The sequence below is a fragment of the Oncorhynchus keta genome, chromosome 19 (genome assembly GCF_023373465.1).
Source record: "Oncorhynchus keta strain PuntledgeMale-10-30-2019 chromosome 19, Oket_V2, whole genome shotgun sequence".
NCBI classification, from domain to species: domain Eukaryota; kingdom Metazoa; phylum Chordata; class Actinopteri; order Salmoniformes; family Salmonidae; genus Oncorhynchus; species Oncorhynchus keta.
Window position 1 is genome coordinate 62,886,908 of NC_068439.1, and position 17,522 is coordinate 62,904,429.

The 17,522-nt window shown below is 43.6% G+C and overlaps 1 protein-coding gene across 1 annotated transcript; it reads right to left on the minus strand.

Moving 5' to 3' along the window:
* Positions 1–222: 222 nt before the first annotated feature.
* On the minus strand, positions 223–11,618 carry LOC118398652 (clusterin-like). The gene is made up of 9 exons (XM_035794204.2): positions 11,454–11,618; positions 8,163–8,293; positions 7,897–8,045; positions 7,309–7,479; positions 6,662–7,100; positions 6,438–6,569; positions 2,392–2,618; positions 623–798; positions 223–499 (listed from the first exon to the last, which is right to left on the minus strand). Exons 2-9 carry the CDS (start codon positions 8,251–8,253, stop codon positions 487–489), a joined length of 1,398 nt encoding a protein of 465 aa, XP_035650097.1. The 5' UTR covers positions 8,254–8,293; positions 11,454–11,618; the 3' UTR covers positions 223–486.
* Positions 11,619–17,522: the final 5,904 nt, after the last annotated feature.

Consider the following 17,522-nt stretch of genomic DNA (forward strand, 5'->3'; position numbering starts at 1 on the left):
CAATGTGATTTTCTGGATTTTTTTCTTCTCGTTTTGTCTGTCATAGTTGAAGTGTATCGATGATGAAAATTACAGGCCTCTCATCTTTTTAAGTGGGAGAACTTGCACAATTGGTGGCTGACTAAATACTTTCTTGCCCCACTGTATATATTTACAAAAAAATATGGGGGATTGGAAATGATGCAGACAGAAGAGCACAAAGTACAAAATAAAAAGTTGCAATTCACTTGAAACAAGGATCAGTGAGCAAGATTTACTCAAAGGGTAACATTAGTACTATATTCTTCTTTCTCCTCAAGACAACAGGACTTGGTGCACCATTTCTAGTTAGGTTTTTTTTATAGCAGGATGAACTCTAGTTACACAGAACATAGGAATACAATAACTTGTAATATCAACAATGATGAGGACGTAGCTTTCACTTCTATTCTCTTCTCTTATAGTTGACTTGTGAAATTGTCCTGAACATTGGTGCCCTCCAGATGTCTACTTCACCACTCTGGAAAGGGAATAAAGTAAGTTAAAATACATTTCTTGTCATTGTCACATGGTGCAGTTGAACAATAAATAAAGCATGGTTTGATTTGCAATATTATTTGTCCAGTAATAGAGCAGTACTCACACTGTTGTCTGTTTGTAGCGGTCAAGGGCCTCCTGTGCCACCACCTCTGAGAACTTCGGGTCGTTCCAGGTAATGTCTCCAGGCACACTGAAGGTCATGGCAGGGGTGTTAAACAGCTGCACAGACACGTTGGTGTCCCCTGGTTTCTCAGGGTCCTCCGTGTCCTTGGACATGACCTTGGAAGAGATTAAGACATTTCAACATACAGTTGAAGTCAGACGTTTACATAGACTTAGGTTGGAGTTATTATTTTTCAACCACTCCACAAATTTCTTGTTAACAAACTATAGTTTTGGCAAGTCGATTAGGACATCTACTTCGTGCATGACACAAGTAATTTTTCCAACAATTATTTAGACAGATTATTTCACTTATAATTCACTGTATCACAATTCCGGGTCAGAAGTTTACATACACTAAGTTGACTGTGCCTTTAAACAGCTTGGAAAATTCCAGAAAATTATGTCATGGCTTTAGAACCTGTGGATGTATTTCAAGGCCTACCTTCAAACTCAGTGCCTCTTCGCTTGACGACATGGGAAAAATCTAAAGAATCAACCAAGACCTCAGAAAATAACTTGCAGACCTCCACAAGTCTGGTTCATTCATGGGAGAAATTTCCAAACACCTGAAGGTACATCTGTACAAACAATAGTATGCGAGTATTAACACCATGGGACCACGCAGCCGTCATACTGCTCAGGAAGGAGACGCGTTCTGTCTCCTAGAGATGAACATACTTTGGTGCGAAAAGTGCAAATCAATCCCAGAACAACAGCAAAGGACCTTGTGAAGATGCTGGAGGAAACGGGTACAAAAGTATCTATATCCACAGTAAAACTAGTCCTATATCAACATAACCTGAAAGGCAGCTCAGCAAGGAAGAAGCCACTGCTTCAAATCCACCATGAAAAAGCGACTATGGTTTGCAGCTGCACATGGGAACAAAGATCGTACTTTTTGGAAAAATGTCCTCTGGTCTGATGAAACAAAAATAGAACTGTTTGGCCATAATGACCATCGTTATGTTTGGAGGAAAAAGGGGGAGGCGTGCAAGCCGAAGAGCACCATCCCAACCGTGAAGCACGGGGGTGGCAGCATCATGTTGTGGGGGTGCTTTGCTGCAGGAGAGACTGGTGCACTTCACAAAATAGATGGCATCATCTATGGGTCTTCCAAATGGACAGTGACTCTATGCATACTTCCAAAGTTGTGGCAAAATGGCTTAAGGACAACCAAGTCAAGGTATTGGAGTGGCCATCACAAAGCCCTGACCTCAATCCTATAGAAAATTTGTGGGCATAAATGAAAAAGCGTGTGTGAGCAAGGAGGCCTACAAACCTGACTCGGTTACACCAGCTCTGTCATGAGGAATGGGCCAAAATGCACCCAACTTATTGTGGAAGGCTACCTGAAACGTTTGACCCAAGTTAAACAATTTAAAGGCAATGCCACCAAATACTAAATGAGTGTATGTAAACTTCTGACCCACTGGAAATGTGATGAAAGAAATGAAAGCTGAAATAAATAATTATCTCTACTATTATTCTGACATTTGACATTCTTAAAATAAAAGTGGTGATCCTAACTGACCTAAAACAGGGATTTTTTACTAGGATTAAATGTCAGGAATTGTGAAAAACTGAGTTTAAATGTATTTGACTAAGGTGTATGTAAACTTCTGACTTCAACTGTACGTCTATTCATAAGACCATGATAGAAAGAAATAGTTTAGTAATAGAAACCCCATGCAGACAATGGAGTCTCACTGTTTCAATCTTGAAGATTCCATCCTTGGTGTTGGTATTGTTGGCCAGGGCAGACACCCAGCCAAACTGCTTGCTGAACAGGTCCAGCAGGCTGGATGTGTTAGACATCTTCTCCTCAAACCTCCTCAGCTGCTTGTTGTACTCCTGGGTGAACTTCTCAGCCATGGCCAGGGCCTGCTCCAGCTCCTCCTTCAGAGGACCAGTCAGAGGCTTCTTCCCAGAGCAGTCTGGATCAAATCAAATCAAATCAAATTTTATTTGTCACATACACATGGTTAGCAGATGTTAATGCGAGTGTAGCGAAATGCTTGTGCTTCTAGTTCCGACAATGCAGTGATAACCAACAAGTAATCTAACTAACAATTCCAAAACTACTGTCTTATACACAGTGTAAGGGGATAAAGAATATGTACATAAGGATATATGAATGAGTGATGGTACAGGGCAGCATACAGTAGATGGTATCGAGTACAGTATATACATATGAGATGAGTATGTAGACAAAGTAAACAAAGTGGCATAATTAAAGTGGCTAGTGATACATGTATTACATAAGGATGCAGTCGATGATATAGAGTACAGTATATACGTATGCATATGAGATGAATAATGTAGGGTAAGTAACATTATATAAGGTAGCATTGTTTAAAGTGGCTAGTGATATATTTACATCATTTCCCATCAATTCCCATTATTAAAGTGGCTGGAGTTGGGTCAGTGTCAATGACAGTGTGTTGGCAGCAGCCACTCAATGTTAGTGGTGGCTGTTTAACAGTCTGATGGCCTTGAGATAGAAGCTGTTTTTCAGTCTCTCGGTCCCAGCTTTGATGCACCTGTACTGACCTCGCCTTCTGGATGATAGCGGGGTGAACAGGCAGTGTCTCAGGTGGTTGATGTCCTTGATGATCTTTATGGCCTTCCTGTAACATCGGGTGGTGTAGGTGTCCTGGAGGGCAGGTAGTTTGCCCCCGGTGATGCGTTGTGCAGACCTCACTACCCTCTGGAGAGCCTTACGGTTGAGGGAGGAGCAGTTGCCGTACCAGGCGGTGATACAGCCCGCTAGGATGCTCTCGATTGTGCATCTGTAGAAGTTTGTGAGTACTTTTGGTGACAAGCCGAATTTCTTCAGCCTCCTGAGGTTGAAGAGACGCTGCTGCGCCTTCTTCACGATGCTGTCAGTGTGAGTGGACCAATTCAGTTTGTCTGTGATGTGTATGCCGAGGAACTTAAAACTTGCCACCCTCTCCACTACTGTTCCATCGATGTGGATAGGGGGGTGTTCCCTCTGCTGTTTCCTGAAGTCCACAATCATCTCCTTAGTTTTGTTGACGTTGAGTGTGAGGTTATTTTCCTGACACCACACTCCGAGGGCCCTCACCTCCTCCCTGTAGGCCGTCTCGTCGTTGTTGGTAATCAAGCCTACCACTGTTGTGTCGTCCGCAAACTTGATGATTGAGTTGGAGCGTGCGTGGCCACGCAGTCGTGGGTGAACAGGGAGTACAGGAGAGAGCTCAGAACGCACCCTTGTGGGGCCCCATGTTGAGGATCAGCGCGGAGGAGATGTTGTTGCCTACCCTCACCACCTGGGGGCGGCCCGTCAGGAAGTCCAGTACCCAGTTGCACAGGGCGGGGTCGAGACCCAGGGTCTCGAGCTTGATGACGAGTTTGGAGGGTACTATGGTGTTGAATGCCGAGCTGTAGTCGATGAACAGCATTCTCACATAGGTATTCCTCTTGTCCAGGTGAGTTAGGGCAGTGTGCAGTGTGGTTGAGATTGCATCGTCTGGGGACCTATTTGGGCGGTAAGCAAATTGGAGTGGGTCTAGGGTATCAGGTAGGGTGGAGGTGATATGGTCCTTGACTAGTCTCTCAAAGCACTTCATGATGACGGAAGTGAGTGCTACGGGGCGGTAGTCGTTTAGCTCAGTTACCTTAGCTTTCTTGGGAACAGGAACAATGGTGGCCCTCTTGAAGCATGTGGGAACAGCAGACTGGTATAGGGATTGATTGAATATGTCCGTAAACACACCGGCCAGCTGGTCTGCGCATGCTCTGAGGGCGCGGCTGGGGATGCCGTCTGGGCCTGCAGCCTTGCGAGAGTTAACACGTTTAAATGTCTTACTCACCTCGGCTGCAGTGAAGGAGAGACGGCATGTTTTCGTTGCAGGCCGTGTCAGTGGCCCTGTATTGTCCTCAAAGCGGGCAAAAAAGTTATTTAGTCTGCCTGGGAGCAAGACATCCTGGTCCATGACTGGGCTGGGTTTCTTCTTGTAGTCCGTGATTGACTGTAGACCCTGCCACATGCCTCTTGTGTCTGAGCCGTTGAATTGAGATTCTACTTTGTCTCTGTACTGACGCTTAGCTTGTTTAATAGCCTTGCGGAGGGAATAGCTGCACTGTTTGTATTCGGTCATGTTACCAGACACCTTGCCCTGATTAAAAGCAGTGGTTCGCGCTTTCAGTTCCACGCGAATGCTGCCATCAATCCACGGTTTCTGATTAGGGAATGTTTTTATCGTTGCTATGGGAACGACATCTTCAACGCACGTTCTAATGAACTCGCACACCGAATCAGCGTATTCGTCAATATTTTTATCTGACGCAATAGGAAACATGTCCCAGTCCACGTGATGGAAGCAGTCTTGGAGTGTGGAGTCAGCTTGGTCGGACCAGCGTTGGACAGACCTCAGCGTGGGAGCCTCTTGTTTAAGTTTCTGTCTGTAGGCAGGGATCAACAAAATGGAGTCGTGGTCAGCTTTTCCGAAAGGGGGTCGGGGCAGAGCCTTATATGCGTCGCGGAAGTTAGAGTAACAATGATCCAAGGTTTTACCACCCCTGGTTGCGCAATCGACATGCTGATAAAATGGGAGTCTTGTTTTGAGATTAGCTTTGTTAAAATCCCCAGCTACAATGAATGCAGCCTCCGGATAAATGGTTTCCAGTTTGCAAAGAGTTAAATAAAGTTTGTTCAGAGCCATCGATGTGTCTGCTTGGGGGGGGGATATATACGGCTGTGATTATAATCGAAGAGAATTCTCTTGGTAGATAATGCGGTCTACATTTGATTGTGAGGAATTCTAAATCAGGTGAACAGAAGGATTTGAGTTCCTGTATGTTTCTTTCATCACACCATGTCTCGTTAGTCATGAGGCATACGCCCCCGCCACTCTTCTTACCAGAAAGATGTTTGTTTCTGTCGGCGCGATGCGTGGAGAAACCCGTTGGCTGCACCGCCCCGGATAGCGTCTTCCCAGTGAGCCATGTTTCCGTGAAGCAGAGGACGTTACAGTCTCTGATGTCCCTCTGGAATGCTACCCTTGCTCGGATTTCATCAACCTTGTTGTCAAGAGACTGGACATTGGCAAGAAGAATGCTAGGGAGTGGTGCGCAATGTGCCCGTGACCGGAGTCTGACCAGAAGACCGCTACGTTTCCCTCTTTTACGAAGTCGTTTTTTTTTGGGGTCGCTGCATGGAATCAATTCCGTTGACCTGTTTGTAAGGCAGAACACAGGATCTGCGTCGCGGAAAACATATTCTTGGTCGTACTGATGGTGAGTTGACGCTGATCTTATATTCAGTAGTTCTTCTCGACTGTATGTAATGAAACCTAAGATGACCTGGGGTACTAATGTAAGAAATAACACGTAAAAAAACAAAAAACTGCATAGTTTCCTAGGAACGCGAAGCGAGGCGGCCATCTCTGTCGGCGCCGGAAGTTGCGAGAACATCAATTCATGTAATACACAACTATAAAGTCAACAGGGTTGCTGTTATCCCTTCAGCCCTATGTCAGCAACTTCTGGTGTGATGTAATAGCAACTTATTATACTTGACTCAGCCAAGGCCTGGCTTTGTGGTATCATAGAGACTTGAAAATGTAGATGTACAAGCCAGTGCATGATCAATGCTACTCCCTGTGATGTCAGTGCCAAGGATAATCCTGCTTGCTTTTGTTCAGACCTGTTCTGACCTCTGAGTTATGAAGCACTTGGGTTATGTTATGTGAATGTTGCAAAAGAGAAAAGACAAATCTGAAGGGCTTTACCAATATCCTGGATCGCTACACATTTTTCACACTCTCCTCGCAGTTTAATGCAGCCAGCAGAATTGCGACGTATCTCTCTGCAGGTCATACCGGAAGGCTTTGTCACAACAACATCCTCATTCACACTCCCCTCTGTGGAAAAAAAGACCCAAAGGTAATTTTATGTGACTCTTCACATCATATTATGGTCTAATAACAGTTGTTTAATTAGGACTGAGGCATACCCTCTGAGGGATTGATGTCAAAGTTAGCATCTGCATCCATGAAAGGCCCCATGGAGCCAAAGATATTCCAGGCCATGTCCATCATGGGAGCGAACATGTTGTGGAACCCGTGGAAGTCTGGGTCCTTCAGAGGGGACCTGACCACACGGGAATGCACCTCGCCCGCCTTTGCTCTCTCATTGGCCCTCTCACCCTGACCCCAGATGCTGGGCATGCGGTAGGGGCTGGGGAACATGGGAAGGTTGAGGGAGCGCATGTGGTCAAACACCCTCATGCTGTCAGTGAAGATGCTGTCCACCCCATCGGCCACGTTGGAGTAGCGCTCCTCCAGATTCTGGAACCTCCAGCTCTGCTCCTGGTCCTCTCGCTCCAGAACATCCATGTTCTCCCCGTTGATCCAGATGGAGAATGGAGAGGTCCTGTTCAGAACCTCTTCCAGCTGAGAGAAAACAGGAGAAAGCGGCTAGTGCAATAGTAACCTATTTTATTTGAAAGGATTGTGTAACAATAGCTTAAGCACATTGATCATGTGCTTTTGTACTTCATGCCCCTGTGTAAGTCTTTCTCACAAAACATATTTGAGTTACAATTGCAAACCAATGTGGAGATTGATTGATAATAGTTGAGTAGTGTAGTTGAGGCCATACCTGTCTGCCGACTAGTCCAGCGCCACTGCTGCAGGTCCTGGAGTAGTACTTGATGCAGGTGTTCTTCAGGCAGGGCTTGCACTCCTCCCACAGAGACTGCATGGTGCCGTTACACACCTCCTGCTCCTCACTCAGCTTCGTCTCCATCTCCTGAGCTGCCTTCAGAGCATCCTGACAAACAAGCACAGAAACAGGGTCAGTGGCTGGTGTAACGGATGTGAAACGGCTAGCTTAGTTAGCGGTGTGCGCTAAATAGCGTTTCAATCGGTTACGTCACTTGCTCTGAGACCTTGAAGTAGTAGTTCCCCTTGCTCCGCAAGGGCCGCGGCTTTTGTGGAGCGATGGGTAACGATGCTTCGAGGGTGACTGTTGTTGATGTGTGCAGAAGGTCCCTGGTTCACGCCCGGGTATGGGCGAGGGGACGGTTTAAAATTATACTGTTACACTGGGAACTACTGTAATCACCCAGGAAACTGTATACGGTGATGAATTGCATACAAAATGTACAAGTTGATCACTGACTTTTTTGGGGGGCCAATATAGTGACCAAGCTCAACATGTACAGTATGATGCTCAAATACACTGTACCTCTTTTTGCTGTGTAGTTTTCTCCAGGGCACTCAGGAACTTCTCATGGTCCTCTCCAGACCTCTCCATCACTGTCTTCATCTCCTTCACCCCACTGATAGCATTTTCTATCTGCTTGTCCAGGTACTTCATTCCGAGGAGAGAAATCTCTGCCAATAAGAATCGTTGCTTAAAAATAAATCTCCAAAGTGACTCCAATGGACAGAACATCCCGCATCATACAATTTACCGGTATTTAAAAAATATTTAGTTCTCAGGTGACTTACGGCTTAGATCGTCCTTGGATGGAGGCAGTAGACACTGAGCAGAGACCAGGAGCAGGGCAAGGCCCACTATTGACCCAATGACTTTCATCATCACTTTTTCTCATATATCAAGCGACTGATGCAGTACAAACCTGAAAAACAGACATGATACAATATCACTGACAAACCTAAATCTAATACATTTATGGGGAGGGGATGTCTATGGAAGCTACTTGGGGCTGAGGGTATTTTGGATGTAATGATTACACCTCATGAAAAGCACTGCAAAATGACCTCATAGTTCACATCTGACCTTGGTGTTGTTGTGATGTTGATTATATCCACTAGAGGGTAATGTTTCACATCTAATAATGATAATAGTGTGACTAGGGTTGCAAAGTTACCGGAATTTTCAGTAATTTTGGTAATTAAGAGAGAATCTATGGCAATCTATCGTAACTTTGGTCATTTATACTTGAATCATTTAAAAAGTATGTATATATAGTATACGTTTTTACATCTGTGTCCATATTGTTCATGAGTTTCTAGTAGATACAACATATGGTTCAAGAGAAAATTGACTGACTAATGAAAAAAAACATCTAACCTACAATGGCAAGTCCATAGTTGCAACTCTTCCAACTATTGACTTTTTTCATCATTTGATTAAAAAACATGGACAGCAAAAGTTGTAAAATAAAATAACTAAGTGTGTAAAATAATATAATATTTAATTCAATATAAAGGATATTTCATGCTGAAACCCTCATATTAAAAACCAATGGTATTCACTACGTTGATGGTAATGTTTTACAGCTTTGTCATTACATTTTTTCATTTGAATATCATCTTATTTAATTATTTCATATATTTTACATGTGATAAGGTCACACAGAGGGCAAGAGATAATTAGACTCCTGTAAAAATCTGAAGTACCCAGAAGGCCACTAGATATCTTGTAATAGATTACATAAAATACTTGAAAGATACCACATTTCTGGTAGTTTCCAGTAATATACCTTCCCTTTGCAACCCTAAGTGTGACACAGCAACCTCCCAGGTGGCGCAGTGGTCTAAGTGCCACCAGAGATTCTGGGTTCAAGCCCAGGCTCTGCCGCAGCCGACCGCAACCAGGAAGCTCATGGGGCGACGCACAATTGGCCCAGCGTCGTCCAGTGTTAGGGAGGGTTTGACCGGAAGGGAAATCTTTGTCTCATCGCGCACTAGCGACTCCTGTGGCGGGCCGGGCGCAGTGCCCTCTGACCAGGTCGCTAGGTGTAACGGTGTTTCCTCCGACACATTGGTGTGGTTGGCATCCGGGTTGGATGTGCATTGTGTCAAGAAGCAGTGCAACTTGGTCGGGTTGTGTTTCGGAGGACACATGGCTCTCGACCTTCGCCTCTCCCGAGTCCGTACGGGAGTTGCAGTGATGAGACAAGACAGTAACAGTACTAATTGGATACCACGAGAACATTCTGACATTAGCAAATTTTATCCAAAGGATGCAGTGTGTTTAATCTGCATTACATCATATACCTTTGTCACATTTGATACTTTTCTAATTTTGTTAATATAAGTATAGACATTAGACTCTTAAAGCCCTGTAGACATGGATACAATGTGAGGATTAGGAGACATTTATCTGACAGATAAACGTTTGTTTCTGTTCCAATCCAACAGAAGGAAAGTACAAACACAAATCCTTCTCCACTAATCTCTGTGAATATTCCAGGCAGCCCTATAATCCCTTGTGTATTTAACACTCACTGTGCAATATACAAGAAAACACTGAATCATTGAGAAACAAAAAAAGTAATCTTAATTTGGAGAAATAATGACACGTCTGTCCAATTTTTGCACCAGATGTGGAAATGTCACCATTGAAGGAGGTCATAATGTTGACATGTTCAGTCACATGACTGTTAGTAGCCTTTTTTGTTTTACAGGTCTGGGTGGATAAAATTCTGGAAAATATTATTGACATTTTCCGTCTGAGGACTGTAGACTTACACATTATACTGGTCTGGCTGGATAAAGGATGTCTCAAATGAGGCATCATCACATATGATCAGACTCCAAACAGCATTTGTTTTTGTTATTTAACCTTAATTTAACCAGGCAAGTCAGTTAAGAACAGATTCTTATTTAATGACGGCCTACCCCGGCCAAACTCGGACGACGCTGGGCCAATTGTGCGCCGCCCTATGGGACTCCCAACCATGGCCAGATGTGATACAGCCTGGATTCGATCCAGGGACTGCAGTGCCTTAGACCACTGCGCCACTGATATAGATTAAGAAAACACTTAGAGAGGATGAGTCTTTGCCAAACTAAAACACCTAGCTTGGTTATGTAAGAACCATGAAGTCCCTCTGAATTCTTTATTCTAATAATATTTCTGATTCCAGCTGGTGTCTGCAGAGACACTTGAGTTTCCTTTCTGAGGACCACTGAATGGCCTCTCCAGAGGGTCTTTACTGAAGCTTCTCCCATGGAGTGGGAGGAGAGCTGCCTCTAACAAATGGATCTGGGACAGATTGTTTTGTCAGCCTGCAAACCCTAGAAAATGGACGTTGTTCTAAAATACAATAATAATGGGAGAAAAACAAGTCAATAACAATAGTTAACAACTTCCTACTCATAAATTGCTCTAAAAGTACTTGCAGGACAAAACAGAACTCTATTTATAGAACTCAAAAGTAGAACACAGAATTCTGATCTATCACGCAGATGGACTGAGTCCTGTATTAGAATGGATTTGCACATTTTAATACCCTCCTAATAGGGGAAAACATGGGGTCAGAGAACTGCAGCGTCCAGACTTGATTACTGTCTACTCTGTCCATCTCACTCAAACTTGCCCTGCGCAGCTAGAATATCAACCCAATAACAACTCTCCATAACTCAAGAGTGAATTTGTGCCTTTGAGCAAAAGATGTTGAACTAAATTATCAAAATGTGTACATTCTTTATAGCAAATGTGTTGAATAAAGCTTGCAACCTTAAAATGTTTTGATATTGTTAGTACATATCTGGGTCATTCCCAGGCAGAAATAGCAGTGTTGATACTAGAGGTCACCCATGAGTAAGAATCAGGAAATACAGTCCCATCACTGCAACATTTCTGCAAGGTCAAGAGTTGATAATAATAAACAACAATAAAAGCTTGATCCCCAGGTAGAAATGGTAAGAGCAATCCAGCATTCCAACAATAAACCTATCTTAATATGCAGCAAAAGATATCTGCGCACAGGGCTGGTACTCTGAAACACGAGACACAATTGTTCTCACAGGCAGCAGAGGACCACTCACCTCCCTGTGGATCTTGCCTCTTCAGAGTGGATGAAGCGCAGTGGGGCTGTCCGCTGCTAGGTATTTATACATGACCTAGTGGTGATGTTGGCACTGTGATTCACTCCCATATAATGCCCTGTGGCTTTGGACTTTTCCAGAAGTTGTGTAATTTCCGGCCATAGCTCGGAGCTGAGCCATGAAGCAGCCAGAAGTGGGCAGTGTTGCACTGTGTGTCACTAACCCCCTCTAGCTTCTCTCTGCATGGCTGCTGGGAGACAAACCAAATAGAGGGAGGATTGTGTGTGCTGTGTGGGTCAGTAAACATGTTTGGGGGAGGGTACTTTAAAGATGATTGCTCTTTACATTAACACTCATCCCCATGACTCAGGGCTGAACAACTGATTAACTTGGGTGCATCAGTATACACACACAAAAGGATAGTGCAAAATGAGTCCCATTCAAAACATATTGGCATCAGCCAAACAAGAGCACACATTTACTGTAACACCCTGTAGCTCTATTTCAAAGCATATCCCCACACTTGGCTCAAACACAACAGTCCCAGGCTCCAGGCTCACACAAACGCTCGACCAAACACAGGTATTTACAAGAATGTTGTGTTCCGAGTGGGAACCTGCTGCTTCTGGAAGGTTATAAAAGGGTTGGTTAATGAGCCCTGCAGATTTAAATCTGTTACTTCATGCCCTAATTGTTCTGTTGCCAAGCTGAGCTCTACGGTCAGGCCAGTGACCAGATGTCTGCAGTTATGACTATGCTTTATTTTTTCCTGTGACGCATGATCATTACATAAGCTCATTCAGAATTGAAATTATCTAAAGGAAGAAAAGGCTAAACTATATTCCTGGCTGCATCCCATCCAAAACACACAGAGAATAACAAGTTCTGGGCCCTAATGTTGAATAACTACTAGGGTGATATTTGCTGTGCCTTCGGAAAGTATTCAGACCCCTTGACTTTTTCCACATTTTGTTACTTTACAACCTTATTCAGAAAATTGATTAAATAAATACAAAATAATTCCGAAATCTACACACAATACCCCATCGTGACAAAGCAAAACCAGGTTTTTAGAAATTTTTGCAAATGTATTTAAAATAAAAAACATAAGTACCTTATTTACATAAGTACTCAGACTCGAAATTGATCTCAAATGTATCCTGTTTCCATTGATCATCCTTGAGATGTTTCTACAATTTGGAGTCCACCTGTGGTAAATTCAATTGATTGGACATGATTTGGAAAGGCACACACCTCTCTATGTAAGGTCCCACAGTTGACAGTGCATGTCAGAGCAAAAACCAAGACATGAGGTTGTTGGAATTGTCCGTAGAGCTCCGAGACAGGATTGTGTCGAGGCACAGATCTGGGGGAAGGGTACCAAAAAATGTCTGCAGCATTGAAGGTCCCCAAGAACACAGTGGCCTTCATCATTCTTAAATAGAAGAGGTTTGGAACCACCAAGACACTTCCTAGAGCTGACCGCCTGGCCAAACTGAGCAATCGGGGGAGAAGGTCCATCGTCAGGGAGGTGACCAAGAACCCGATAGTCACACTGACAGAGCTCTAGAGTTCCTCTGTGGAAATGGGATAACCTTCCAGAAGGACAACTGTCTCTGCAGAACATCACCAATCAGGCCTTTATGGTAGAGTGGTCAGGCGGAAGCCACTCTTCAGTAATAGACACAGCCTGCTTGGAGTTTGCCAAAAGGCACCTAAAGACTCTCAGACCATAAGAAACAAGATTCTCTTGGCCTGAATGTCAAGCCTCACGTCTGGAGGAAGGAAACCTGCCACCATCCCTACGGTGAAGCATGGTGGTGGCAGCATCATGCTGTGGGGGTGTTTTTCTGCGGCAGAGACTGGGAGACTATTCAGGATCGAGGCAAAGATGGACAGAGCAAAGTACAGAGAGATCCTTGATGAAAACCTGTTCCAGAGTGCTCAGGACCTCAGACTGGAGCGAAGGTTCACCTTCCAGCAGGACAACAACCCTAAGGACACAGCCAAGACAACGCAGGAGTGGCTTCGGGTCAAGCCTCTGAATGTCCTTGAGTGGCCCAGCCAGAGCCTGGACTTGAACCCGACCGAACATCTCTGGAGAGACCTGAAAATAGCTGTGCAGCGACGCTCCCCATCCAACCTGACAGAGTTTTAGAGGATCTGCAGAGAGGAATAGGAGAAACTCCCCAAATACAGGTGTGCCAAGCTTGTAGCGTCATACTCAAGACTCAATGTTGTAATCGCTGCCAAAGGTGCTTCAACAAAGTACTGAGTATAGGGTCTGAATACTTATGTAAATGTGATATTTTTTTATTTTTTTAAAAATAAATTAGCAAAAATATCTAAACCTGTTTTTGCAAAGTCATTATGGCTTAATGTGTGTATATTGATATTTTTATTGAATCAATTTTAGAATAAGGCTGTATCATAACAAAATGTGGAAAAAGTGAAGGGGTACTTTCTGAAGGCACTGTACACACTCATACTTTGGCACTGTGTCGGCAGTCTCCAAGGGCTGATTTGTGGTTTCAAATAAGAGGAAAGGTAAAAGTTCAGTTGTCCAGGACATTACAGCTGGAGTGTCCTAGCAACAAGACCTCAATTTGTCTCGTTTTATATAGATTCTTTTATATTTTGAATGTGGGTATGAACTTAACACAACAGTTTTAAGCATAGAAGTGAGATAATATATAAACAAACTTGAATAATGCTCTTGGCATAGGTTATGTGGCATGGTGTTAAGTTTTAGAAGATGAAACCCACTGGGCACACACTTGTTGAATCAACGTTGTTTCCATGTCATTTTAAGAAATTACGTTGAACCAACATGGAATAGACATCTGTTTCTCTCGCTGTTGTGTTTTATCTGCCAAGGCATTTAAATCAGGTGGGTTATTGCCTAGTCCCTCATGTTGCCCCATTACAATTGACTGCATGGGCCATTTGTTTCGGCAGTCTCTGAAGTTTGGCATTGAGATCAAAGTGTCATTCTTGAAGTAATTATGCACCTTTCATTAATCACAACTCTTACTTGATATTCACACTTAGTCTTTAGATCCACATGTCCTCAGTTTAGCTCAATATTGTGTTACCAGCTACTGCTTTTGTAATGTATCCTACAGTACTACTGCGTTTGTAATGTATCCTACAGTACTACTGCGTTTGTAATGTATCCTACAGTACTACTGCGTTTGTAATGTATCCTACAGTACTACTGCGTTTGTAATGTATCCTACAGTACTACTGCGTTTGTAATGTATCCTACAGTACTACTGCGTTTGTAATGTATCCTACAGTACTACTGCGTTTGTAATGTATCCTACAGTACTACTGCGTTTAATGTATCCTACAGTACTACTGCGTTTGTAATGTATCCTACAGTACTACTGCGTTTGTTAATGTATCCTACAGTACTACTGCGTTTGTAATGTATCCTACAGTACTACTGCGTTTAATGTATCCTACAGTACTACTGCGTTTAATGTATCCTACAGTACTACTGCGTTTGTTAATGTATCCTACAGTACTACTGCGTTTAATGTATCCTACAGTACTACTGCGTTTGTAATGTATCCTACAGTACTACTGCATAACATCATGTCAATGTCCCACATTTACAGTTTCCTCCATAGTGTATTTTTATAACCTTTATTGTTATTTACCATGACTGCCTACACCGGCCAAACGTGGACGATGCTGGGCCTATCACGGCCGATTGTGATACAGCCTGGATTCGAACCAGGGTGTCTGTAGTGACGTTTCAAGCACTGTGATTCAGTGCCTTAGACCTCTGCGCCACTCAGTAGTTTACATTACATCAAATCAAATGTATTTATATAGCCCTTCGTACATCAGCTGATATCTCAAAGTGCTGTACAGAAACCCAGCCTAAAACCCCAAACAGCAAGCAATGCAGGTGTAGAAGTACGGTGGCTAGGAATGACTCCCTAGAAAGGCCAAAACCTAGGAAGAAACCTAGAGAGGAATGGCCAGTCCTCTTCTGGCTGTGCCGGTTGGAGATTATAACAGAACATTGCCAAGATGTTCAAATGTTCATAAATGACCAGCATGGTCCAATAATAATAAGGCAGAACAGTTTAAACTGGAGCAGCAGCACGGCCAGGTGGACTGGGGACAGCAAGGAGTCATGTCAGGTAGTCCCGAGGCATGGTCCTAGGGCTCAGGTCCTCCGAGAGAGAGAAAGAAAGAGAGAATTAGAGAGAGCACACTTCAATTCACACAGGACACCGAATAGGACAGGAGAAGTACTCCAGATATAACAAACTGACCCTAGCCCCCCGACACATAAACTACTGCAGCATAAATACTGGAGGCTGAGACAGGAGGGGTCAGGAGACACTGTGGCCCCATCCGAGGACACCCCCGGACAGGGCCAAACAGGAAGGATATAATCCCACCCACTTTGCCAAAGCACAGCCCCCACACCACTAGAGGGATATCTTCAACCACCAACTTACCATCCTGAGACAAGGCCGAGTATAGCCCACAAAGATCTCCGCCACGGCACAACCCAAGGGGAGAGGGGGGGCACCCCTCCCAGGGACGATATGAAAGAGCCCCAGTAAGCCAGTGACTCAACCCCTGTAATAGGGTTAGAGGCAGAGAATCCCAGTGGAAAGAGGGGAACCGGCCAGGCAGAGTCAGTTGGTTGCTCCAGAGCCTTTCCGTTCACCTTCCCACTCCTGGGCCAGACTACACTCAATCATATGACCCACTGAAGAGATGAGTCTTCAGTAAAGACTTAAAGGTTGAGACCGAGTTTGCGTCTCTTACATGGGTAGGCAGACCATTCCATAAAAATGGAGCTCTATAGGAGAAAGCCCTGCCTCCAGCTGTTTGCTTAGAAATTCTAGGGACAATTACAATTACATAACTTCAGTAGTTGGTCTTAAACCTAAAGGTGATAGCGTTCTGACCTTTAGGAACATCATTAACTGCTATAGTCCCACCGTGACGCCTGCACGTTTTTGACTTTGTGTATTTCTTCTGCTTTAGTCTGTGTGATTAACAGGGGGCTGAGCTAGTGATACAAGGGCGGATCCCGAAGTCCGAATGGTTTGAGCTACAAACCTCACGCACATGTAACGTGTTTCTATATGATGCTCAAAAGAGTCGTTAGCAGGTAAGGGGTTCTCTTACATAGAAGATCATAGGAAACCCCAGGACATAGTGTCTATAATACTGTAATAAGCTCACAAAGTTGCAGTCACCAACTCCACACAGTTGTCACTGACTTGTTGGATATTCATTTCCCAGTGAGCAAACCATTTCTGTACATACATCATTCACATAAATTCATTTTTAACAGGATTTTGCTTAGCTTTTTCCTTATTACCAATAAAACTCATGAATGCAACTGTTTATGTCAAAGTGTTCTACTTGTTGTCCTGAAAATCAAATGGTAACACACTTAACCGTGAGGCTAAATATAAGGGCTGTAAATATAAATGAAAGTCTGATTTTTTTGCTGGGGTCTCGGGACTGATAGGGTTAATAGATATCCTTCCAAACAGCTGAATTACATCTGCTATTAGAAACATTCAGGCCTCAACATCTGTATGTAAGTATACACAAACGTGTTAAAAATAGCGGCCTCTAAACTCTAGCCAATATGGCCTCTCTCTGCATCACTGACAAATCAAACCAGTCATGAACTTCCCATTAATCAGTGGCCAGGCTATTTATTTGATAGCAGTTTTATGTTGATTTAATCTGTTATGGATTGAAACATAGGGCCTCTAAGAATAAACTCATTAAACTGGAATGTAGGCTATTTACAAAATGGCTGCCCCAGTAACAGCAATGCAAATACATTTAAAACACATTGGTTTATTCATCTCAACTACAGAGGGGATGTTCTATTTAAATTGATAAATAACCTGATGAAAACGTTTAAATGAATACTGATTGAAGCTGTTTGCATAGGGGCTAACATCATGCATATTGTTAGATCATCCTAGTGATTATAATATTATGTCCGCTCTCCAAGCCAAAAGGCCATTTAACAGCGGGAAAGGACAACCTCTTACCTTGTGCTTATGCGAT

What these genes read in the sequence shown, in the direction of transcription:
- LOC118398652 (XM_035794204.2), bottom strand. Translation starts at nt 8,253, where the DNA reads ATGATGAAAGTCATTGGGTCAATAGTGGGCCTTGCCCTGCTCCTGGTC. An exon ending in ATCCAAGGACGATCTAAGCC is followed by an intron (nt 8,046 to 8,162) that starts GTAAGTCACCTG and finishes TCTTATTGGCAG; the next exon opens with AGATTTCTCTCCTCGGAATG. An exon ending in AAACTACACAGCAAAAAGAG is followed by an intron (nt 7,480 to 7,896) that starts GTACAGTGTATT and finishes CTTGTTTGTCAG; the next exon opens with GATGCTCTGAAGGCAGCTCA.